The sequence below is a fragment of the Geotrypetes seraphini genome, chromosome 2 (assembly GCF_902459505.1).
Source record: "Geotrypetes seraphini chromosome 2, aGeoSer1.1, whole genome shotgun sequence".
Lineage (NCBI taxonomy): Eukaryota > Metazoa > Chordata > Amphibia > Gymnophiona > Dermophiidae > Geotrypetes > Geotrypetes seraphini.
The window spans coordinates 233,339,228-233,365,378 of NC_047085.1; the positions used below are offsets into that span (position 1 = coordinate 233,339,228).

Here is a 26,151-nt window from a genome sequence, read left to right on the forward strand (position 1 = left end):
CTTATAAGCAGTGTTCCCGCTAAGCTGCGCTGGGGTGCGCTCACGCACAAAATATTACCTCGCAGCGCACAAGTTTCTCGTCACAGCGCACACAGTGTAGAGCACAGTTCTTCAACCGCCGGTCCGCAAACAAAATCTTGCCGGTCCGCGAAGGATTCGGTCCCCGCCGCAACGAAAGGCCGGCGTCAGCTGACTTGCAACTTCCTGTTGTAGTCGCTGTGCCGGGACTCCTGCCTTCGCCGGGACTCCTGCCTTCCACCGCGTTTGCCTCCTGCCTTGTCTCCGCACCTCCAGACCAGCAGCGGCAGCTGTGTATGCTTTTAACTTCGGCACAGAGCTGCCCCTAATCAATAGTTTAGCGCGGTTTCATAAGGCAGCCTCGGGGCCTTTGCTAGGCCGGCCCACATCGCATCATCGAAGCGGGCCGGCTATCAAAGGCCCCGAGGCTGCCTCATGAAACCGCGCTAAACTATTGATTAGGGGCAGCTCTGTGCCGAAGTTAAAAGCATACAGAGCTGCCGCTGCTGGTCTGAACTCTTGGGCCGCTGAAGGAGGGCAAAAAGCAGCTGTCCTGGAGGTTTCCCTTCCTCTCGCCTTTACAGGTTCCTTTTTTCCACCTTTTTTTTTTTCCTTCAAACGGCAACGGGCCCCAGCATCGACATCAATCAAGTAAGTTCCACTGTCAATCAAGCGGTTCTGCTCGGCCAAAGTTTCCCCTGTGACATGAGCCACCCTCAGGGGAAAGAAAGTGACCCACAAAGGTGAGGGGAAGGGGAGCAGATGATGGAAGTTGGGGGGGGGAGAGAGAGAGAGAGAAGGGGCAGATGATGGAATGGAGGAGATGAGAGAGAGAGAGAAGGGGACAGATGATGGAAGTGAGAAGAAGGGAGAGAGAGCAGAAGGCAGATGGATGTCAGTTGAGAAGGGAGAGCAGATGCTGAATGGAAGTGGGGAAAGAACACATACTGGATGGAAGGAGGAGATAAATAAAGGGGGAAGAAAATAGTAAGATAATGGAGGGGTGAGGGAAAGGGGTGACAAGCTGTGTGTAGACACAGTGAAAAGAGGGAAACGGGACTAAATAGTAAGAAAGAATTTAATTTAGATGGAGGCAGAAAATAGAGAAGGAAGACCAGAGAAGAAAAGGGAAGAGAGAGCAGAGAATGATCAGATCTGAGTGGAGGAAATGAGAAGAGAGATATGCTAAAAACCACAGGGGGGAGGGAAGGATAGAGATGCCAGACCATGAGGGGAACAGAAGGAAGATGATGGATGCTAGACCAAATTGGGGGGTGGGGGGGGGCAGGAGGCGAGATGGCAGGGAAAGACAGACAGTGAATGGAAGGGGCAGATGCTGGACTGAAGAGACAGAGAAGGTTATCATGCTGCTGTACCGGGCCATGGTACGCCCTCACCTGGAGTACTGCGTCCAGCACTGGTACTTTAAGAAGGACACGGTACTACTCGAAAGGATCCAGAGAAGAGCAACTAAAATGGTTAAGGGGCTGGAGGAGTTGCCGTACAGCGAAAGATTAGAGAAACTGGGCCTCTTCTCCCTTGAGCAGAGGAGATTGAGAGGGGACATGATAGAAACATTCAAGGTACTGAAGGGAATAGACTTAGTAGCTAAGGCAGGGAGAACGAGAGGGCACTCTCTAAAGTTGAAAGGGGATAGATTCCATACAAACGTAAGGAAGTTCTGTGGTAGAAAGCAACATATTTATTTGGCTCATAACTTGCTGGCGCCCGATATTTTTAGCTCACAGTGAAAAAAGTTTGCTCACAACACCCGCCCGCTTAGAGGGAACACTGCTTATAAGGTAACCTGACTATAGAAGGTGGAGAGAGTGAGAATTGATAATTAAAGAGGGAGGGGTTACAATAACATCCTGAATTTCTATTTGACTAGAGAGCTCTGAGATCCAGGATGGGTCTCAGTCCTCCGGTATTCTTGGGAACTAAGAAGTAACGGGAGTAGAATCCCTGTTTCTGCTGATTGAGGGGAACTTCCTTGATGGCATTCAGCAGGAGAAGGAATTGAACCTCCTGCAGAAGGGAGGACTGTGCAGGGTCCAAGCAGACGCTCTTGGAGGATGGTCTGGTGGTACAGTGTGGAAATTGAGAGTGTAACCCTGACGAATGATGTTGAGGACCCAGAGGTCTGATGTTATGAGCTCCCAGTGAGCTATGTAAAATTGAAGACGGTCTCCAATAGGCTGAGGCAAAGAATGGTGACGTTGGCTATGTTCTGAAGAAACACATCAAAAAGGCTGAGGAGCCTGTTGTTTTTGCTGCTGCTGACGCGGCTGTTGCTGTCTCTGTCTCCTTGGTTGAGGTGGAACAGGAGCTGTGGACTTTGCAGCAAACTTTCTCTGATAGGAAGATTGTGATCTGAAAGGATGAGAAAGAGGAGGTTTCTTTTTGGGCTTCACCAGAATGTCCCACTGGGTTTCATGTGTAGACAATTTCTGGGTAGTGGTATCAGTGGAAGCACCAAAAAGCTCGTCCCCCAGACAAGGAGCATTGGCCAACGTGTCCTGATGATTGACATCCAGCTCAGAGAGTCAAAGCCAGACCAGACATCTCATGGCAACTGACATTGCTGCAGCCCGGGAAGTGAGTTCAAAAGTGTCATAAATGGAACGAACTATATACTTACGAAGCTGTAGCAGGTCAGCCAAGAAAAGTTGAAAAGCAGGAAGCTTACGTTCTGGGAGGTATTTGTGGAACTTGGTAACTTGCATGACCAGATGTTTCATGTAGAGAGAGAAATGAAAAGTGTAGTTACCAGACTGGTTGGCTAACATAGCATTTTGGAACAGCCTCTTGCCAAACCAGTCCATTGTCTTGCCCTCTCTGCCAGGAGGGACAGAGGCGTACACACTAGCCCCTGAGGATTTCGTTAAGGTAGATTCTACCAGGAGAGACTCATGAGGAAGTTGGGCTTTATGAAATCCTGGAATAGGGACTACCCTATACAAAAAGTCCAACTTATGAGGAGCCACTGGAATGGTAAGTGGCGTTTCCAAATTTTTGTAATATCATGAATTTTTGTAGAATATGATGAATAGGGAGCCTGAGGAGTTCCTTAGGTGACTGATCATAATCTAAAGCATCTAGAAACTCCTTAGACCATTTAGAATCAGCTTGAAGGGGAACAGACATGGTCTCAGACATTTCTCATAAAAATATGGAAAAACAAGATTTCTCAGTTAAAAGAGGAATCTCTTGAGAAGGTTGGTGAATAGAATCCTCCTCTGAAGAACCTTCATGGTCAGATAGAACAGGTTCTTGATCTGAATCTTCCAAAAGGTCTGAATCTTGCATTGTCAGAAGTCAGTGTTGAGTAACCGGTACCAAGGGTTCAAGGTGTTTCAACTTCTGCAATACTTTTCTAGACCTCACTGGCATCGAGTCAGGTGATATCTGAGTTGAAAAAGACTTGTGCCGGTGACTTGTAGGTGTCAGGTCCTTGATAAGAAGTAGCAGCACCGAGGGAGACTCCACAGCTGGCGCAACTGGTGTTGAAGGCTCAGACCAGACTGGCACTGGTGGAGTCGATGTTGACATGGGAAAAACTTGAGTTGGTAGCAGCATTTGTAGCTAGTCTCATAACTCTACTCTGAGCAATTCCTCAATTTGTTGCTTCAGAGTAAGCACCAGTACCTTCGAAGCGGCTCTACGCTTTGGCGATGAGGAGGCCGATGTCAAGGCACTCACCAAAATCAGATCAGAGCATTTTTTGGGTTTCCTCAAAGTCAGCAGGACTTGGCTCACTGCTGCTTTGACCTGAGGCCCAGAGGGGGTAGGGGAAGGCTTCTTAGCAAGGTTACCCACTGAAGTGTTTGACACTGAAGATGGATCCACCGATGTCGAATGGTGCGGTGTCGGTTTGGCCGGTGCCACCAACGCTGGCAGCAGTGTCGAATCGCCCTCCAAAAGGAGATGCTGCTGAATTAAGCAGTTTTTAAGAGTCCTCTTCTGCAGCAATGAACAGCAGGAACAGGTTTCAGGAAGGTGCTCAGGCCCTAAACACTGAAGACACCAGCGATGTGGGTCGGTCACAGAGATAGGGCAAGCACAACATCCACACTTTTTGAAACCCATCTGCGGGTGGGACATTGAAGGAAAAATGGCCTCGGCTAAATTAAAGTCGGAGGCCAAGGTGGACAAACAGGCCCCGCCGGGCCGAACCCGCGAAAGGGAAAAAACAAAAATGTTTACTTTTTTTTTTTTACTAAAACAAATTAAAGAAAGAAAATAAAGACAAAACTGACTAAAAAGTCAGAAATCTGCGAGAGTGGAAAGGCAGCGGAGAAAAAGATTTCAACAGCAGTTGAAAAAATGACTTCTTAGCTCTGTGGAAACTTAGGGGTTGCACGACCATGTCAGGCGGGAAGGCACTCGCGTATGCGCAGTTCGGGCTATCGTGAACTTTCTAAAGCCTTAAAGTGGCGATGCACTTTTAAAGTGGTCTGTACCGGGGCTCCGTCGGTGACATCACCCATACATGAGAATATGCTGCCTGCTTGTCCTGGGATAAACATTTTGACCCTGATTCTATAAAATGTGCCTTCTGTTAGGCCCCTAGATTAGTGTGCCTAGCCAATCTAGGTGCTTAGCTTAATTTTTTAATTGGTTCAATCGGCACTGTTAATTGAACTGTACCATTAAAAAACAATTTTAAAATACAGTGGTGCCTCACACAACGAACTTAATCCGTTCCAGGAGCAAGTTTGTTATGTGAAACGTTCGTTGTGTGAAACGCGTTTTCCCATAACAATACATGTTAAAAAAAATAATTCGTTCTGTAGCATAAAATATGCTAAGATGACATAAAAAAAGATACATTTTTGGTTATTATTTTTATTTAGATACATCTAAAAACATAATTGTTTTTTAAAACAACACACATTTTTTAAATTTAAAGACAGACTAAGTTGAGTCTAATTTTACAGTGAGAGGGCAGAGTCTCAGCGGCAAAAACTGGGACTTAACTGTTCATTTTTTTTTTTTTTTCTACCGTGTTTCCCCGATGATAAGGCAGGGCCATCAAATAAGACAGCCCCCCCTTTTTAGAAAAAAATGTAAAATAAGGCACCCCCCCGCAAATAAGCCACCCACCGATACCTGCGCTTACCCGAATCGGGTGGTACGGTGGGTGACTCCGTGTAGTCCCTGGCACCCCCGACACGATCGGGGCAAGAGGGAGCTCAAGCCCTCTTGCCCCCCCGACTCCCCGACACGATCGGGGCAAGAGGGAGCTCAAGCCCTCTTGCCCCCCCCCGACTCCCCGACACGATCGGGGCAAGAGGGAGCTCAAGCCCTCTTGCCCCCCCGACTCCCCGACACGATCGGGGCAAAAGGGAGCTCAAGCCCTCTTGCCCCCCCGACTCCCCGACACGATCGGGGCAAAAGGGAGCTCAAGCCCTCTTGCCCCCCCGACTCCCCGACACGATCGGGGCAAAAGGGAGCCCAAGCCCTCTTGCCCCGCCGATTCCCCAACTCCCCGACAATATCGGGCCAGGAGGGAGCCCAAGTCCTCCTGGCCACGGCGACCCCCTAACCCCACCCTGCACTACATTACGGGCAGGAGGGATCCCAGGCCCTCCTGCCCTCGACGCAAACCCCCCCTCCCCCCAATGACCGCCCCCCCCCAAGAACCTCCGACCGCCCCCCCAGCCGACCCGCAACCCCCCTGGCCGACCCCCACGACACCCCAACCCCCTTCCCCGTACCTTTCTGTAGTTGGCCGGACAGACGGGAGCCAAACCCGCCTGTCCGGCAGGCAGCCATCGACGGAATGAGGCCGGATTGGCCCATCCGTCCCAAAGCTCCGCCTACTGGTGGGGCCTAAGGCGCCTGGGCCAATCAGAATAGGCCCGGGAGCCTTAGGTCCCTCCTGGGGGCAGGGCCTGAGGCACATGGTCGGGTTGGGCCCATGTGCCTCAGGCCCCGCCCCCAGGAGGGACCTAAGGCTCCCGGGCCTATTCTGATTGGCCCAGGCGCCTTAGGCCCCACCAGTAGGCGGAGCTTTGGGACGGATGGGCCAATCCGGCCTCATTCCGTCGATGGCTGCCTGCCGGACAGGCGGGTTTGGCTCCCGTCTGTCCGGCCAACTACAGAAAGGTACGGGGAAGGGGGTTGGGGGTGTCGTGGGGGTCGGCCAGGGGGGTCGCGGGTCGGCTGGGGGGGCGGTCGGAGGTTCTTGGGGGGGGCGGTCGTTGGGGGGAGGGGGGGTTTGCGTCGAGGGCAGGAGGGCCTGGGATCCCTCCTGCCCGTAATGTAGTGCAGGGTGGGGTTAGGGGGTCGCCGTGGCCAGGAGGACTTGGGCTCCCTCCTGGCCCGATATTGTCGGGGAGTTGGGGAATCGGCGGGGCAAGAGGGCTTGGGCTCCCTTTTGCCCCGATCGTGTCGGGGAATCGGCGGGGCAAGAGGGCTTGGGCTCCCTTTTGCCCCGATCGTGTCGGGGAGTCGGGGGGGCAAGAGGGCTTGAGCTCCCTCTTGCCCCGATCGTGTCGGGGAGTCGGGGGGGCAAGAGGGCTTGAGCTCCCTCTTGCCCCGATCGTGTCGGGGAGTCGGGGGGGGGGGGGCAAGAGGGCTTGAGCTCCCTCTTGCCCCGATCGTGTCGGGGAGTCGGGGGGGCAAGAGGGAACCAGGCGGAGAGAGGGCAGTTAAGCGCAGGGAAGGATGCAGCTCGGGCGACTTCGTTGTGTGAAACGAAGTTCGTTGTACGGATCAAGACATAAAGTTCGTTGTGCGCAGCGTTCGCTGTGCGAGGCGTCCGTTATGCGAGGCACCACTGTATTAATTTTTGGATCGACACCTACCAGTGCCTACCTAAAAAGAAGGCGTGGTTAGGGGGTGGAGTTTGGGTGTGGATTGCCTTAAGCACCAGTAAATTAGGCCAAGAAAACTCTAGCTTAACATAATGATGCCTACTGGTGCCTAAGTTGAGTTAGGCATTGCTAGGTGCGATTCTACAAACAGCGATAAGCAGTTGATTGACAACTGCATTGAATGGCGTCTTGCTGCTAGGCGCCATTTAAAGAATCAGGGCCATTAGCTTTAAGAGATTGCTAAAAACAAAGCTTTTTGTTGATGCATATCTGTGAATTCCTACCCAGGATTTTGTACTACTGTGTTCTAAGAAGATCGCTTAAAACTAAGCTTTTTGTCATTGCAAACTTGTGAATTGCTCCCTAGAAGAGACTGCGCTTCATTGAAAATGGTTAAATCTGTTGCAAATATTAGCCCCTGCCCATGATTCAATATTATAAAGAATTTGAGAAGAGAGTTAAAGAAATTTGAAATAATATAGAGGAAAACAAAAGATGCAGATGATTGTGATAATTATCAAGTTCACTTATTTGAATATCAGACGTATTGTCAATTAGAGAGAGATAGATATTATAGTGAAAAGATACAGAAAGCAGTTAATAGACCAAAAGAATTATTTAGACAGTAAAGTACTTAATTAAGGGTCATAATAAACAAAAGGATATGATAAATCTAGATGCTGATGAATATCTCGACTTTCTGGTAAATAAAATGGAAAAATTAGAGGAAAAAATTTTAGATAGAAAGAATACCAACGAGATGGATCAGCTAGTTATGATAGCGCGATAGGAGGAATTTGAAGAGGTTTTATTAAAAAATTTATTACTCGCGCCATCCTCTAGTTCTGTGCGAGTTACAAAATAACATTCATAATTAAAACACAAACCACAAAATATCACACATATTGCATAATAGCACTGAAAAATAACTTCTTGCTAAACAGCCTACTTACTATCCGGAAATTAGGAAGAAGAGTTGCGTCTGAATAACTCCGTCTTCAGTAACTTCCTAAAATTTAGGAAAGTTGATGCTCTCTTTACTTCAAAAGGTAGATTGTTCCATAATACTGCACCCTGAACTGCTAACATTGTTCGACAGACCCCCAGATTTCACCTGTTTCAAGGAGGGTACCTCCAAACATAGTTGATCCTCTGAACGCAATTTCCTCACCAGTTGATATTCAGTGAAAATGCCACTTACTGCTGATGGACATTGTAAATGAACTAATTTATAGATCAAGCAAAGCACCTTGAATTCAATTCAGGCTTGCAAAGGCAACCGAACCAAAATTGATGTAACGTTTAAATTTGGCAGCATTAACAATCAATCGTGTCACTGCATTTTGGACTAATTGCAAGGCACAAACTACATATTTTGGTAACCCTAAGTACAGCACATTGCAATAGTCCAAAATTGGTGTTATAATTGCACTGATTACGGTATAAAATTCCCCTACTGGAAGAAAATCTCTTACTTTCCATAATAACCGTAGTTTGAAAAAAGCACGTGACACCACTGATTTTACCTGAGGTTTCATGGACAATACAGAGTCCAACAATACCCCCAGATATTTTACTTTATGTGTTATTGGCACTTCAACACCAACTAATGACAACATCTGAGGAAACAAGTCAAACTGCTTCAAGCAACCAATACACAACACCTCGTTTTTGTCTGTATTCAGTTTCAGATGATCATTTTCCATCCAGCACTTAATAATAATAATTTTGTAGTTTGAGGCGGTTTACAATAAGAGGAGCTGGACAATCAATGGAAAAAGGTACAATGTAAAGTCATAGAATACATGTAGGCAGGATTCAGGGATAGGAAGGACTGGAACAGTCAACGAACAATCAGCGAGAATAGGCGCACTCTACAGTCATCAATACATGTAAACAGAGAACACAACTATCCACCCTCTTAACCGCCTCACATATTGAAGTTGTTACGGGTACTACAAACTGGATGCCATCTGCATATAGCTTGTAGCTTATTCCTAAATCTTATAGCTCCCGACATAATGGCAGCAAATAGATATTAAACAATACTGCAGATCCTTGAAGGACTCCAGTGGTCAGTTGTGCCCAATCTAACTGATCTTTTCCTAACTCCACCTGAAACAACTTTCCATCAAGAAACAAGGTAAAACATTGCAAAATTTTCCACCAATCCCTAAATCCTGTAGTCTTTCAAATAAAATATGGTGATTGACTCTATTGAATACTGCCAAAATATCTAGAAAGACCATCAGAAATTATTCTCCCCTATCCAGCCCTCTATGGGTAGTGTCAAGAGTGGATATCAGTAACATCTCCGTAGAGTGATGTGCCCGAAACCCAAACTGACCACTTTCCAAAGCGCCCAGTCTATCCAAAAACTCCTGAAAAGACAAGCAGGAAATGGGATGATAATGTTGCAGCATCAAGCCATCAACATTAGTTTTTAACAATGGCTTAACCACTGCCTTTTTAAAGAGCATGGCACCAACCCTTACTGAAGGGACCTATTTACCATCTTTAAGAGAAAGGGCGCAACCCCTTCCCACACTGCCAAAATCACTCCTATCGGACACGGGTCCAGGAGCATGCAGCCCTATTTAACTGCTTTGCCAAAGATATCAATTGTCTTAATGTGACGGTCTCAAACTGTGACCATTGTTCACCACCTACTTCCCTCCGCACAACAGGAGGCCAATCATCAAATTCCTTCGTTATGTTATTCACTTTATTCACAAAGAAGTTTAGAAACTCCCTACATGTGAAACATGGATTACCTCGGGGTGCACAACCTGAAGTAAGTTTTTTCACCACTCTAAACTCTTTCCCAGAGTTTCCTACCTGTAGGATTGAATTTGAGTAGTGAGCCTTTTTAGCATTCAGGGTGGCATTCTTGTATACCATAAAGGCATCCCAATATACCTCCTGTGTCTCTAGTGTACGTGATTTTCAGCACAAATTTTCTTTTCTTCTAACATCACACTTCAACATCCAGATGTCTTCTGAAAACCAGGGGGCATTATGTGCTCTACGTAGAGTATACTCTTTCACAGGTGCTACTTGATCTAAACATTCAACCAAAAAATCATGCCAAAACACTACCATGTCAGGGAGATCACTAGTGTCAATATCATCCAATTTGGGTAACCATTGATCCCTCAATTTTTGCAAATCAACTACCTCCCTTATTAAATATGAGGCATTCCTAACTTTTTCACGTTTAATCTGCACTGGAACTTGAAATTAAATCATAAAATGGTCAGACCAAGGGACCAGTGTCGATCCCACAGAGAACTTCCGGGAAACATCAACAAAACAAAGAACTAAAATATGGCCCTTTACATGAGTTGCAGTGGGGATGATTTGGTCCCACCCTAGTCCTCCCATGGCATCTAAAAAAGCAGCTGCCTATATGTCAACATCAGCTTGGTCAATATGTATGTTAAAATCACCTAAGATCATGGTAATTACAAGATCAATTCTGTTTTCAATTAACATTGATAAGAAATTTGTCAAATCTAAACTCAAAATCCCAGGAGGACAATAGCACAACAGAACTTTTAAACTCCCTAGATAACAATTGGACCTCTATATCATTCCCTGCTTTAACATCAAGCTTGTTAACCTTAATTTTTTTCTTGGCCAGGGATAATAGCCCCCCTCCTCTCTTACAAATACATGGCGTGGAGAGGCCTACATATCCATTCACATAAAGCTGATTCAAGATTACTTGATCTGAATCTAATAACTACGATTTGGTAAGGAACAAAATATCTGGACAATCTTCCTTCCTCTGATGAGGTTTTGCAAATATTATGATCTTTGTGTCCAACAAGATCCATGGATGATCTATGCTCACTAGCAATAGTTCAAGAATTAGGGGATGGGGTTTTATCATCTCTGGCTATGATCATAAATAAGAACATAAGAACAGCCTTACTGGGTCAGACTAATGGTCCATCAAGCCCAGTAGCCTGTTCTCATGCTGGCCAATCCAGGTCAATAGTACCTGGCAAAAATCCATGCTACCGATCCAGGGCAAGCAGTGGCTTCCTCCATGTCTTTCTCAATAACAGACTATGGACTTTTCCTCCAGGAAATTGTCCAAACCTTTCTTAAAACCAGCTACACTATCTGCTTTTACCACAACCTCTGGCAATGTGTTCCAGAGCTTAACTGTTGTGTACTAGTCTCTTTCAATGTAGTTGGGTGATGACATACACTTGTTTGGCTGATTTACCCTACTTGCCAATGGAGAACCCTTAGTATATCTGGCCCTAAGTTCTTTATAAGAATGACCTGAAGCTGAGTATGAGGAACTCACATACACAGAAATCAATCTCATTGGAGTTACTTACTTAGGTTCTCGACCAGCTAAGATCATCTGAAAGATGCCCACACAAGCACCCCGTTTTCCTTCCCAGTACTCAGGACTGGGATCTAATCTCTCCAGAACATCAAAGGCTTTAGCTGAATAGTAGAACTGACCCATCTGTGAAGAAAGAGAAAGTATTAATTAGGAGTTGGAGGGGAATGAAGCATGAAGACCAATAAGCTGTGATACTGTCTCAAGCACAATGCAAATAATTTAACACACTTACAAACAATAATCCATAAAACAACAACAATTTATTATTTCTATAGTACTACCAGATGCACGCAGTGCACATTGTACACACAAGAGATGGTCCCATAGGACAAAAGGGGAGTCAAAACATAGTGCTTATGTAGGGAATTAGAAGGGGCTGATGAGCCAGAATCACACAGGGCAAATGGGAGTCTGAGCTTAGTACTAATGGAGGGAATTAGAGGGGGCTGGAAAGGTAGTAAGGGTCTACTGAGGGCATGACAGACTGTTATGTGCAGGGCTGTGGAGTCGGTAGATAAATGTTCCGACTCCAACTCCTCAGTTTTTTGTACTTCAGACTCAGACTCCAGGTACCCGAAATTTCCTCCGACTCCAACTCCTCGACTCCGACTCCACAGCACTGGTTAATTTTCAGATCGTTAAAATGGAATGTCAAGTTGAGAAAAATGAGCATTTTCGACACCACCTTCTTTTTGCTTTTAATCAAGGTTCTAAAGCCGCAGAAGCTGCTTGCAACATTTGTGCTGTGTATATAGTGGGTGCTATAGCTGTGTATATAGTGGGTGCTATAGCAATCGCTCGTGATTGGTATGCCAAGTTCAAAAATGGAGTCGGTAGATAAATGTTCCGACTCCGACTTCTCAGTTTTTTGTACTTCTGACTCCGACTCCAATTCCAGGTACCCGAAATTTCCTCCGACTCAGACTCCACAGCCCTGGTTATGTGGGTAGGGTCAGGATTTAAGCACAGCTTCAAATAAGTTGCTTCAAATAAAACACAGCTTCAAATAAAATAGTAACATAGCAAATGATAGCAGATAAAGACGTGTGTGGTTCATCCAGTCTACCCAACAGTCACTTTTTTTTTTTAATAATCATATTTATTAATTTTTTTTTTTTTTTGCAAAAAGTTCAAACAAGCGCAACAATTTTGTACCAAAGCAAAGCTGGCAGAATAATACTTCCAACCGGTACAGGAAAAACGTCAGTACAAATACATGGTATCCCCACCTCCCCCACCCCCCCAGCCCACCCCCACCTCCCAGGGCTGCATAAAACAGATTACAAAAAACAGAAATCAAGGCCTATTAAGCAAAACACGACTGCATGCAGTAAGGGTTAATGTATCCAAAAAGGGCTGCCACAGAGTGAGCAATACTCCTCTCTGCCGGGTATCTCAATCAAATAGAGACTTGCTTTCCATAATTAAGAGATGGAGCATACGTGCGTGCCAATGGTCCTATCCAAAGAGAAAAAATAACCTTCAGGCCTGAAAGCATCGCTCATCTCAAAAACCTTTAAGGCGGTAGGGATAGGATGCTGCAGGTCAAAGAACCAAAATAAGCTATAGCTTCTTACAATGCCACCTGGAACTCTGCATACCACCAACTCTGGAAAAGACTACAGACCAAAATTGTCTCAAAGAACAAGTCCAAAACATATGAGACAAAGTAGCTTTAAGGTGACCACATTTGGGACAAGAACCCACAGAGATGAGTGTTGCTCGATAAGCACAGTCTACAGAGAAATTTATATCCCATTTCAAAATAAGAGATATCGGGTAATAAACCATGTAACAATTTCAAAAAGCGGAGTATATTTATTTAATTTATTTATTCATTTATTTAGCCCATCCTCCCAAAGGAGCCCAGAATGGGTTACAAGAGTACATTCACAGTATAAGCAGGAAAAACAAACTTAGTGTACATAGAGATATAAATTTCAGCTTTTACAGTATAGTTTTAACATACAGATTTGGAAATATAGATTTGGGGCTCCTTATACGAAGGTGTGCTAGCGGTTTTAGTGCGCACTTAATGTGCGCTACATTGCTGCGCGCGCTACACGCTAACACCTCCATAGAGCTTGCGTTAGTATTTTTCATGTAGCGCGGGGGTTAGTGAGTGTCAATCTTCAATGCGCACTAAAAACGCTAGCGCACCTTAGTAAAAGGAGACTTAGTGGACATAAGAGTGTTTTAAAATTGCAGCATTTTCTGACGAGACATAGCCTGTGGTGGTTTAAATCACATCATTTTCCGTATGGACATAGCCTAACATAAGGTAAAATAGTTTTGTAGGTTTGTGCGTCACTGAAGTATGGTGGGTTTTTGATCTGGTGGACAGCCGTAAGGGTCAGTCAGGGATGCAGATATAAGCTAAGGAGCTGAGTTTGTAAAGAGGAAGGCTTTCAAGGCCTTCCTGAAGTTCCATAGACTGTTTAAAGATCTGACAGATGGGGGGGGGATGATGTGCCATAATCTGGGTATGAAATGGGAATAAGAGTGTTTACAGGCTGTTTCAGATGTGAGTGAGCATCCGGGTGGAATGGCTAGCCGTTTTTCTGCTTGGGATATCAGTGATCGGTTGGGGACATAAATTTGTAGTTTTGATGCTATACAGCTAGGTGTCATCTTGTGGAATATCTTGAAAGCTAGAACCAGGGCTTTAAAGGCGCATCATTTTTGGATAGGCAGCAAGTGCATGGATCTTAGTGCAGGGGTGACATCGCGGAGGCCCAGGTTTTTTAGGAGTCGGATTGCAGTGTTTTGCATGCCTTGGAGACGGTTTTTGCATGCGCTAAAAACGCTAGTGCACCTAAGTGTAACTTGAAGGAGCCCTAAGTGTAACTTGAAGAGATTACAGCTTATTCAGAACACAGCTGCCAAATTGTTTTTTGGTAAAAATAAATACGATCATGTTACTCCATTGTTAAGGGTACTGCATTGGCTACTGATGTATTGGAGGGTTCAGTTTAAATGTGCCAATGTTATATTTAGGAGTTTATATGGGATTTTTTTCCCATTATTTTCACTTTCTTTCAATTCTCAGCGACCCCTTTCCACTAGGGGTATACATAAATTCAAATTAATATTCCCTTCTATTAGAGGGATTCAAACTTTAGGTAGGTTCTCACAGTCTATGGCTTTACTGTAGTGAAAATCTGGAATGATCTCCTTTCAGAAATTAGAAGTCTTTCTTCGTTGACATGCTTTAGAAAAACTCTGAAAACTTATCTGTTTAAGAAATTTTTAGTACATAACTGAATGTTGGCATTAATTGAATTTTTCCTGCCCTATTACTGTTTTTTAATGTTTCCTTGAGTTAACTTTTGTTAACTGGTTAGAGTCCCTCAGGGGAATGACCCGATATATAAGACTAAAGGCTCCTTTTACGAAGGTGCGCAAAGCGTTTTAGTGTACCCACCGGATTCTAGCCAAAAATCTACCGCTTGCTCAAAAGGAGGCGGTAGTGGCTAGCATGCGCTATTCCGCACATTAAGGTACTAGCGCGCCTTTGTAAAAGGAGCCCTAAGGATTGGATTGGAACTGAAATGATAAGACTTCCAGAACTGCAATTCCACTGGAGTCCATGAGAAATAAGATGTGGAAAGAAACCAATCATGAATATGGCGCATAAGACAAGCCTCTACAATCCGATGCAAAGTAGAGAATGACACGGTGGCGGTTTACCCGCGGCCACCGCATTTTAGCCGCGGGTCACCCGCCGAAAACGGGGAAGAAAACTAGCAGTCGCTGCGGCGACGGGGACAAGGCCATTCACCGCCCGCGGGGCGGTGAATGGTCTTGTCCCCGCAGTGAGGCATGAAGGATCGCGCGGTCCCCGCAGCTCACACCCGCCTGCCCAATCGATTCTAGTGTTTAGCCAGCTCTCTCCCTTCTCCTCACCTTAGTTTGTAGATTTTCTTTTTCGGCGACCCGCACGCTATCAGAGAGCCGCGCACCCGCTGCTGCTCAGTTTCGATCTTCTGCTCTGACGCAACCGGAAACAGGAAGTTGCAGCAGAGCAGAAGATTGAACACTGAGCAGCCGTGCGTGCAGGTCGCCGAAAAAGAAAACCTATAAACTAAGGTGAGGAGAAGGGAGAGAGCTGGCTAAACACTAGGATCGATTGGGCAGGCAGGTAGTGGCTGCGGGGACCGTGCGATCGCTAGTGTTCCCGGCTCAAATTGGAAGGAGGGAGTGAAAGGGAAAAGGATTCTGGGCCAAGGGGATGAAGTCGGAAAGAAAAACCCACAGCAGGAAAGAAAGGGAAGGACTGGCAGGTGAGCCAGATGCTAGAAGCAGGGGGGGAGGGAAGAAAGAGGGAAAAAAGCTAGATGGGGTTGAAAAGAAGAGACACACTGGTATGGAAGAGGAAGATAGGGGAAATCTGGACACAGGAAGGTAACAGAAAGAGGGGAAATTATGTGCATGGGGCATAGGGACAGAGACATAAAGGGGACATGCCATGGGGATGGTATATGGACACAGGTGGGGCAATGACAGATACATAGGGGAGATATTAGAAATGGAGAAAATAGGAGCACAGAAGCGAGATGGTTTGTGGGGATGGGACAGGGACCGAGCTTGCAGGCTCCAGTGGCTTGCACAAATTACATTGTAACGTGCCATGAAAATAAGAGGAAGGAAGGTAGATAGGCCATGCGAGAGGAGCTGAAGGGTAGTAGAAAGGAACAGATGGTAAAGGAGGGAGGGAAGGGTGGTGGTGGAAAGGAATAGAACAGACATTGAAGGAGGGTGGAGAGGAACAGACCCCCAAGGGAAATGTGGAAGACAGAGTGGGAAGAAGACAGATGCCAGACTATGCGGGAGCGGAGGGAAGAAGATGGGTGCTAGACCAATTGGGGGGGGGGGTTAAGGGAGAGGCACAGTAACAGCAAATGGAAGACGCAGAGAGAAGACACACAGTGGATGGAAGGAATTCAATGAGAAGATGTGGAAAGCAGAAACCAGACAACAAAGGTAGAAAAAAAAATTATATTTATTTATTTATTTTTTGCTTTAGGATAAAATAGTATATTAGTTGTGTTGATAAAAATTTATAAACAAAGCCCTGCCAGCTGAACATCTCTTTCTCTAGTTCAGCAGCAGGAACTTTGATTTATAAGAAAGGAATAAGCTAAATATTACAGTACTAAGGCTTATATGGATGCAGCGGGGACGGTGACGGGGCGGTGAATGGGATGGCAGTGGCGGTGACGGGGCGGTGAAAGGGATGGCGGTGACGGTGACGGGGCGGTGCAGAGGATGGTGGGCCGGTGACGGGGACAGATTTTTTCCCCGTGTCATTCTCTAATGCAAAGGCAACAAGCCCAGCCCTTCCCCTACCTCCCGATCGATTGGTAAAGTCACCTTGCAGAGAGGGAGACGAGGGCGACTCCCCCAACCAGAGAAATCCACATATAAATTTATCCAAATGACATGCCACCTTCCGAGAAAGAGACAAGGGCAGCATTTGGTAAACATACAGCCACTGAGGAAGGACCATAGGAAATAGGAAAATGACACCAAGTCAAGAGATGGGATTTAGCCTTTTCCAATAAGGGCTGCACATTGAGATTATGTAGCTGAGTAACATCTTGCAGAATTGTAATCCCCATATAAACAACTTTCCCAGGCACCCAGGTAAGCGGAAAAAGACCAGGCTAATGAGAAGGGAGACTTGGATGGAATGGAAGGGCTATAGATTTCCGATAATTCAACAAAAACCCAGAATGAAACCCATACTTGACCAAAGCAACAAACAGGTGCGGCAAAGAGTGCTCAGGATTTGTCAAAATAATCATCCGCAAACGCCAAAGCTTTCAATTCATGGTCCTCAACAGAAAGACCAGTTATGTAAACATCCCTTAAGAACATAAGAAGTTGCCTCCACTGGGTCAGACCAGAGGTCCATCGCGCCCAGCAGTCCGCACCCGCGGCGGCCCATCAGGTCCATGACCTGTCAAGTGGTCCCTGACTCTTCCTATAACCTAGTCCCATCCCATTCCAGAGATCTACTCTCGTGCCCATTGTTCACCGTTAAGTTTCAAAGAAGCATGCAATCCATAAACACCATCAGTTATCTTTCCTTGTTTCCTATCCTGTAATTCAAATGTAAGGAATCTCACACTTCAAATTCCTAATATAAAGTATTTCTTCATATACCTGCAGATGAATATAATGTATATGCTCGCTTAAGGGTATGCGTTAGATCATCCAATCACATTTCCTTCCCATATAAGTTCATTGGTTGAGACAGTAGTTGTCTTTAATACCATTCAAGAAATACCGAGCTTAATCATTTAACTGTGACATTGCCAACCTCACTTTTACAAAAAAGTCTTATGTCGAAGTCACCATTCATGAAATTTGGCAAAAACATTCCATATCTTGCTAAAAGGAAAATAAAGAAGTGTGCATTCCATATCCCCTGTAAAATTTCCGTTATCGCTGACAACTCAGTTCTGTTCTCGTGCCATGTTCAATTCGTTACATTTCAAAGTATAGATTCCAGAAATACCAACAGTATTCCTTTCTTGTATTCCTTCTTGTAATTCCTGAATTAGCGAATTCAAATTTCTATATATAAATTATATCTCATATACACAAAGATATAATAAAATGTATAAACTTCATTAAGGATCTTGATTATGAAGACATCGGCTGCTCACATTGTTCCAAATATTCCTGTAGCTTTTTTGGATCCGTAAAATTTTGGGTTTTGCTGGCCAGAGTAACCTTCATTACCGCAGGGTATAGCAGCCCATATTTAGCACCCAGTGCTCTTAACTCTGGGCGCAGATCCAACAATTGCTTCCTTTTCAATGCTGTTTCATTAGCAAAATCAGGGACTATGTGTATTCTTGCGTCCTGACATTTAAGATTCCGATTCCTATTTTCTTTTGCTAGTCGGGATATTTCCACTACATGTTGGTAATGCAGGAGTTTGAAAATCAGAGTTCTTGGTCTTTTTTGAGAGTTTACTCGTTGTACAGGAATCCTATGCGCTCTCTCAATCTCTAGTGGAACTTTTGATTTAATAGGTAAAACTTTAGGCAAGAACTGCTCAAGAAAAGATATGGGGTCATTCTTTTCTACTCCCTCCTGCATCCCAATAATACACAAATTATTTCTCCTGTCACGGTTCAGACAATCTTCAAGATCCCTTTTTACTACTTCCATTTCCTTCCAAATCGTTTTATTGTTTATCATTTCAATGCTCACTTGTTCTGTTTTTTCCTCCTGAATAGTTATTTTACTATCAGCCAGATCCACTCTTTTGGTAAGAATTCCAACATCATCAATCACCTTCTGTAGTTTTTTAGAGATTTCTAAAACAATCTCCTTGATTTGCCGAAGCTCCGTTATTATATCAGGATTTTCCTCCGCTGGCAACGGAACTTTAGATGGAGTTGCCAGTTCTGGCTTTGAACGTTTGCTACTTCCCATGCCTAACCCTCCAGCACTCAAATCATTCTTGTTTTGCTTACTAGATGCCATTAATCTGATGGTTTTGAGTATTTTATCTCTCCGATTCAAAGTTTTGTAGCGTATCTTTAGTAATTAGAGCTTGTTAACACGGATCTAATGTTTTACCCGACCATCTGGTTACGTGTCCAAGCCACGCCCCCAAAATATTTCTTTTTTTGATAATCATCTACTTCTACGCCCAGCCGTTTGATCGTCCAGACCGCTAAGTTGTCTATCTTTACAGCCCATTCCCTTCCAAAAATTTGTCCAATTCAAAATCGCCTAGAACAAGACCTTTTGGATGTGGGCGGAGTCAGCAAAGTGATGGACTAGACACCCAGACATGGCAACAGAGTAGTGGGGCACCTTACAGGGCACTGCTGCAAACTTTACAAAAAAGGTGCCACATAAACATTTCACCACAACTCTCTTATAGGTCATGGTGAGCCCCTCAAAACACCCCCAAAACCTACTAGACCCCTATGTCTACCACCCCAATAACTCTTGTGGGTGCAGGTGGCATCTATATGGCAGTACAATATGGTTTTGGGGAGTGCACATGTTTCACCATGAATGCAGTGGTTAAAGTGGCTTTTGGGCCCGGGTCCTCCTCTGTATGGTTCAACTAGCCCACACCCCAGACTACTTAAGCCACCTCTTTGCAGCTCTACTAGGCTTTCCTATGCCAGGTGCTGATGTTCTCAAGACAGAAGGAGCCCTCTGTACAGAGTAACCAGATATAACCACCGCACCATACAGCTGCGTACTGTCACCAACCATGGCAACTACACCCCCAGCGCATCCTGCTGAGGATTCCATCGAGAAAGAAGGGACAACCGAAGAGGACGGATGTGAGCTCTTGCCCACGGATCACAACTATGGTCGCCACCATGAGATCCAATACCTGCAGACACTGCCAGGCCATCGGGGCTGGAGCCGCTAACATCTCTCGAACTCCACTTCAAAGCTTAAGCTTCCCGGATTCCATCAGAAACACTTGGTTCCTGCCCGTATGGAACCGGACTCCCTCGTACTCCAAGTCCTGTGTCGGCTCAGAGCGACTCGTCTTGAGATGGATCACCCAGCCGAGACTGTCCAGCAGTCACCGCTTGGCGAACCACCAAGCAGCTTTCCTCCAAAGAGGGAGCTCTGATCAGCCAGTCATTGAGGTACTGATGGATCAGCACATCCAGTGAGCACAGATGGACAGCCACTACCACCATGACTTTGGTGAATGATCTGGGCACCCACACCAACCCGAAAGGCAGCGCCGTGAAATGGAAATGCCTCCGAAAACATGAAACCTCAGGAACCTCTGATGATCCAGAAAAAAAGATATCGAGATGTGGCGGTACGCTTTCGGAGGTCCAAGGAAGCCAAAAACTCCCCTGGCGCCACTGTTGCTACCACTGAACGCACCATTTCCAACCTGAAACGTAGAATTCACAGGAAGGCGTTCACTGTCTTCAGGTCCAGAATAGGTCTGCAATCTTCAGAGTCCTTCATTGGCATGAAGTAAATCGAGTATCTCCCGGAGCCCAAGTCTCCCTTTGGGACAGGCTCTATAGCCGCCAGATCCAGCAACCTGCTGGTCCTGTCCAGAATTCCCACAGAAGGGAACAGGAAGAATTCCGGCGGGGGCTGGAAAAAAACTGTAGTCAAAGGCCTTCCTTAAGCACATTGAGGACTCAGTGGTCCGAGATTACCATTCGCCATTCCGGAAGGAAGGCCGAAAGCTGCTCCCCTGAACCGGGGGGGAGGGGGGAGTCCACCAGAGACCTGGAATCATAATTCTCTCTAGGGAGGGGCAGAAGGCCGGGAGTGAGAAAACTGTTAGTGCACTGCACTTCCAAAGTGAAGACTGGAGGGAGCTCCGAAACGTCCTGCCACAGGGGGTCCAGTGAACTGAGAAGTGCACTAGAAGGGACGAAAATCTGGTCGGATGAGGTTTAAAGCCAGGGAACACCTCAGGCTTACGGTCCTGAACACTGGCCATAAGGTCATCCAAACTCTGGTCAACCAGGATCGAACCTTTAAAAGGGAACCTGCTCAGCATAGCCTGTAGCTGAAGGAGCACCCAACCACTGGTGAATCCAAGTCATTCGGCGAGCGGACACTGAAGAATCTCCCAGTTTAGTTCAAGATGCCATAGCGTGCGTCAGTCACACACAAAAAATTCAAACATGTCCAGGCCAGAAGGAAGTGGCCGCCGCAGCTCGCCTTCCCGCCATAGCAGAAAGAGAGACACTTGAGAACAAAATGCACTCTTCTGTCCTGAATATCCTGCAGGACAATCCCTCCATCTGAGGAGAAAGAGGTATGCTTGGAGACCTGAGCCACAGGTGAATCTACCGTCAGCAGGACCAGGCGCTAGGTGAAGTCCAATGCCATGGGATACAACTTTGCCATGTCCAAGGATATGGGAACCCTCCAGGGACTCCCAGACCTCTAACAGCACATCAGCCAAAACCGCATTGTCCAGCAAGGAGGTGGACAGCGGAAGCTCAGAACTCAGAACTGTACATTCGGCCTGACCCGCATGTTCTGAAACCAGGTTCCGTGTTCACAGTGACCCAGAAATAAAGACGGGCTGGCAGTCAGACTGCCTGGCGAACTGCAAGGAAACCACTGTTCTGGATATCATCCAGATCCACCAAATTAGCCACATCTGCTGATTCTGCTGAAAAACAGGCAACAGCAAAGGCACAGACACCGAAGCAGAAGCATGGACGGGGACGAGCCGCCTGCTTTCTGGTACCCCAGAAAAGGAACAAATCGACATGCTGGCATCCGAATGTGGAGACTGTTGTACTGAAGTCTGAGCGGGAGAAACAGGCAAAGCCCCTTTTACTTTTTTTTCCTCATACAGTCAGATAGCTCAGATCCACAAAATCTGAGGAAAAACAGTCGCCGGCGGTCGGAACTGCTCTGTGTGTCTAAAATCTCACAAGATTAGCAGACTGAGGAGACTTTTTCCCAGAACGGCTCTTGTGTTTCACAAAAACGCCATCCACGCCGGGTTTAAGAGGAAGGAAGCACGGGATCCGCACACGTCTCACCCCCCGTCGCGGCGTACGGGATACACAGCCGTGAATTCAGCCGCCATCCACCACATCTAAGGCATGAATCCATGCCATCCTGTCCTGAGGTGGCCATCTGTGAAGTTTGGAGCAAAAATGAAGCTTCTAAGTTGAAAAAATATACTTTTAAAAACTTTGAAGAAAATCCAAGATGGCCGCCACGGGTGCCGATTTTGCTTTAAAAACGGCTTTTAAAAACGCAGGAAAATGAGAAACATGGCGATTTTAGGATTTTACAGGTGGGGGGACCAGGGCAAGCAAGGAAACCCTCCAAAACTCCGATTTGAGCATCCCCTAAAATCAGCAACTCTGTGACTCACAGACAGCTCTGATACATGTGCTGCAATTCATTTCAATGGCAGCCAGCAATACACAGTGCAAGGAAAGGAAGATCAGTAAATCAGGACCTGATTAAACTGGGTTTTTCAGATCTACCAGTTGATTTACAGAACTTACCTTATAACAGTCATTTGCTATGAGTTGTAGGAGGCTGAAGGACTCGCCTGAGGTCTCCATCTTTAGGTACAGTTCCCAGGCTAGCCGTGGCTTCTTATTCATGATATCTGCAATAGTTCAAAGAAAGGAAAACATGTCTAAATTTACTGTTTATTGCAACTTAATGAACATTATGTTATGTCACTCAGCAAAGATGGGTAGTAACGAATTACTTGTACTTCATTAAAGTACTTAAATACAATTTGTATTACTTTTACTTGTAACGAGATTTGCCATACTTTTTGCTAGTAACTTGTTACAAATAAGCAGAACTTTTGTACTTTGTAACAAAGTACAAATTTAAAAAGTAAAATATATTTTCAAAGACCATACCAAGCACTCTCAGACCTGGCTACCAGTTGATTGGACCTGAACTTCCTGAGCTGGGATCAGAAGTTCAGGTCCAGTCAGATGCAAGACAAGTTTTGACATTGCTTGAAAACCCTAGCCCCTTCCCTCCTTCCCAGTATAATTGGCTGATTGAAGTAAAAGAGCCTTCTGCAGATGGGTGGAAGAAATGGCCACTTAGCTTGATGTCTCCTCCCAACAACATTAAGTATTCACTGCGATGGTAAGCTTTTTCCTGCTGCCAAAACTATGCTGGTATTTCGGATCTATTTCATTCCAAGTTTCCAAGATTTATTTAAAATTTGATGATGCACATAGGGGGGAGGGGAGAAAGTATAAAGTTATATTAAGGTTTGATCAATTGATAATATTTATATGAAATTTTTGATTGAAATGTTTGTGGGAGGGGGGAGGGGCGGGTATAAATGTGTTTTTAAGAAAATGTTAAAAGAAATACAAGAGATGTTTACAGGGTTTTAATGATGTAATATTGTGTTCTTGATGTTAGGTGGAAAAATGAATAAAGAATTTGAAAAAATAAAATAAAATTTGATGAAACGCTTATAAAAAATTTCAAAGTGATTTACAATAATAAAATAGGCATATGAATAATTAAGGAACAAACATATAAGAGATTGACATAAACCATGACAAACTTGAAATTATGGGTAAAAGGGTAGAACTACAATTTTGTGGATGCCCCCACTGCCAAACAAAGAGAACAAATAAGGGAAAAAACATTAAGGGGAGGGATTGAGGGGTAGCCTAAGAAGGATGATTTGTAAGCATCACAGAATAATGATTGTGTAGGGCACATGTGTCAAACACAAGGCCTGCGGTCCGAATCCAGCCTGTCTGGCCTTTTTATCTGGCCCGCGGCAATGCTCTCGAACTTCCCTTTCTCACAGCCCAACATGTCCTCCCTCCCGCGCTGGTCGAATGTCGTTGCCATGCTGGAAAGTCTGCCGGCTTCGGCAGCGATTTGGCAGTGTTGTTCGTGGCTCCCCCTCCTGCCTTCCATCCGCCGCGGTCCACCCGGGCGGAAACAGGAATTTTCCCGCCATAGGAGACAGACTGCAGCTGGCGAAAAGCAGGAGGAGGAGCCACGTACAACATTGCCAAATCGCTGAGGCCGGCAGATTCCTCAGCTTGGCAGCGACATTGGACCAGCCCGGAGGGAAAGACACGCCGGACTGTGAGGAGAGAGGGACTGGAGCTGGAGGGAAAGGCATGCTGAGCTGTAAGGAGAGAGGGACCGGTGCTGGAGAGAAAGGCAAGCTGGGCTGTGAGGTTAATTCCGAAGAAAAATCAAATTATAGGCCCATCGCTAATATACCCTACTTAGCCAAATTAACAGAAAAGATTGTATTTAAACAAATTTCAGACTTTGTAGAAAAAACAAACGTTCTACATCCAAACCAAACAGGCTTCAGACAATATCATTCTACGGAGCATTCCTTAATAGGCATGACAACTTCCATACTCTACCATCTTGACCATCATAAGTCTGTTCTTCTGATTTCAATCGACCTCTCATTAGCTTTTGACACTGTTGATCATGTTCTTTTACTAGATAGACTTCAATCTATCGGTATTTCAGATCAAGTCCTTCTCTGGTTTAAATCTTATTTTGATAATCGCTCTTCTACTGTCTTCTTTAATAATACTACTTCTGAAAGTTTTTCAGCACCTTATGGAATTCCGCAGGGATCGATTCTCTCTCCTCTTCTATTTAATATTTTTCTTGCACCCCTCATGACCTTGTGTCAATCTATTGGTTTTTCCGTATTCGCTTATGCGGATGACATTCAGCTCCTACATCCCTTGGATCCTAACAGCTCCCTTGAAGTATCCACTATAAATGAAAAACTTGAACAGATTCGTCAATGGCTCGATTCAAATAGATTGGCACTAAACATTGATAAAACTAATGTCATGCTTTTTCCTCGGAAAGACAGTCATACTCTCTCTTTCCCAATTACCATTAAAGGCATTTCTTTGAAATTGATTCATAAGATCAGGATTCTTTGAATTCTCTTTGATGCTAAATTAACCTATCATGATCATGTCAGTTATGTTGTAAAATCCACTTTTTATAGGCTCCAACAAATTCGTTCAATGGCTAAATTCTTATGCCCAAAATCTTTAAATATACTGGTTCACTCTTTGGTCATTTCCAAAATTGACTATTGTAATGCCTTATTTAAAGGACTAGATCAAAAAGAAATTAGACGTCTACAAATTATTCAAAATGCCTCAATCAAGCTTATTGAGAAAGCTAAAAAATTTGATCACGTGACTTCCCTACTTGAGAAGGCACATTAGCTTCCAGTAGCTCATTGAATCATGTATAAATTATGTCTGCTTACTTTTAAGTCCATAGTATTTAAAACCCCAGCATTCATTCATAAAGTTTTGATTCCTTACACTACTTTGAGAGTACTACGGTCAACTGATCAACATTTACTGGTTGTCCCTTCTTTAAAAGTTGTTAATACACGGCGTCAATCTATCTTCTCGGTTACGGCTCCTCAAGCTTGGAATTCCCTTCCAATTTATTTAAGAGAGGAAAGGGTTTTGGATAAATTTAAGAGTAAATTTAAGGGCTTTCTTTTTAAAGATGCATTCAAGGATTAAATGAATTGCCTATGCCTTTAATTCTTCCTTATATTATAATGAATGTCTCTCCCCTCTCCCAATGTATTATTTACCTTAATCGTTACTTTTGAATTGAATTGTACTTCTTCTCTTAACTTTCCCTCTTTTTGATCTTGTACGTACTTATTGAATTTTAATATGTTTAATAATAGTTTTGTTAGTTATGGTATATCTTGTTATGTATTTATTGAAATTTTAATATGTTTAGTAATAATTTTGTTAGTCATGTTTGTTTCCCTCGACTTTGTAATTTTTAACTGTACATCGCTTAGAATTTGGAATAGGCGATTAATCAAAACTTATAATAAACTTGGAAACTTGGAGAGCAAGATGAAGGGAGAGAGTGGAGTGGAGGAAGAGGGAAAAAGGTACTTGAAGGGAGAATCGTTGGGAAGAGAAAGGGAGAAATGGTGGACCTGGGGGGAGGTTGGCAGGTAGGCAGGCAGACAGGGGGAGAGATGGGATGGGGGCAGTTGGAAAGAGAAAGGGAGAGAAGTTGGATCTGGAGATGGAACGGAGGGAGAAATGTTAGGCCCGGGGGTGGAAGGGAGAGAGAGATGCAGCATCTCTTTTATTTCCCCTTCCATCTCATTGTTCAGCATCAAGGGGGGTGCACAGCCGGCTGTTCTCACTGCCTCTAACGCCAGCCCTGCAGCTCCGGACTTCCCCACACCTGCTTCCCCCCCCCCAATCGCTATTATTTTAAATGTTATGACAGCCGCGGTGGAGACTTCTCTAACCTCGGCCTGCCCCGGAACTATTCCTGCAGCCACTGCCCGCCTAGGCGGGAACAGGAAGTTGCTGTTGCAGGAAGAGTTCCGGGGCAGGCCGAGGTTAGAAGTCTCCTCCGATGGATACAGCGCCGTGGCTGCCATAACATTTAAAATATTAT

The 26,151-nt window shown here is 45.1% G+C and overlaps 1 protein-coding gene across 1 annotated transcript in view; it reads right to left on the minus strand.

The window, feature by feature from the left end:
• Nucleotides 1-26,151, minus strand: part of TTC26 (tetratricopeptide repeat domain 26) — a 155,477-nt gene that overhangs the window by 10,250 nt on the left and 119,076 nt on the right. The window contains exons 16-17 of the mRNA XM_033933397.1: nucleotides 22,215-22,321; nucleotides 11,195-11,328 (exon numbers count right to left, since the gene is read on the minus strand). Of these exons, the coding sequence (XP_033789288.1) occupies nucleotides 11,195-11,328; nucleotides 22,215-22,321 (241 nt within the window). The remainder of the gene's footprint in view (nucleotides 1-11,194; nucleotides 11,329-22,214; nucleotides 22,322-26,151) is intronic.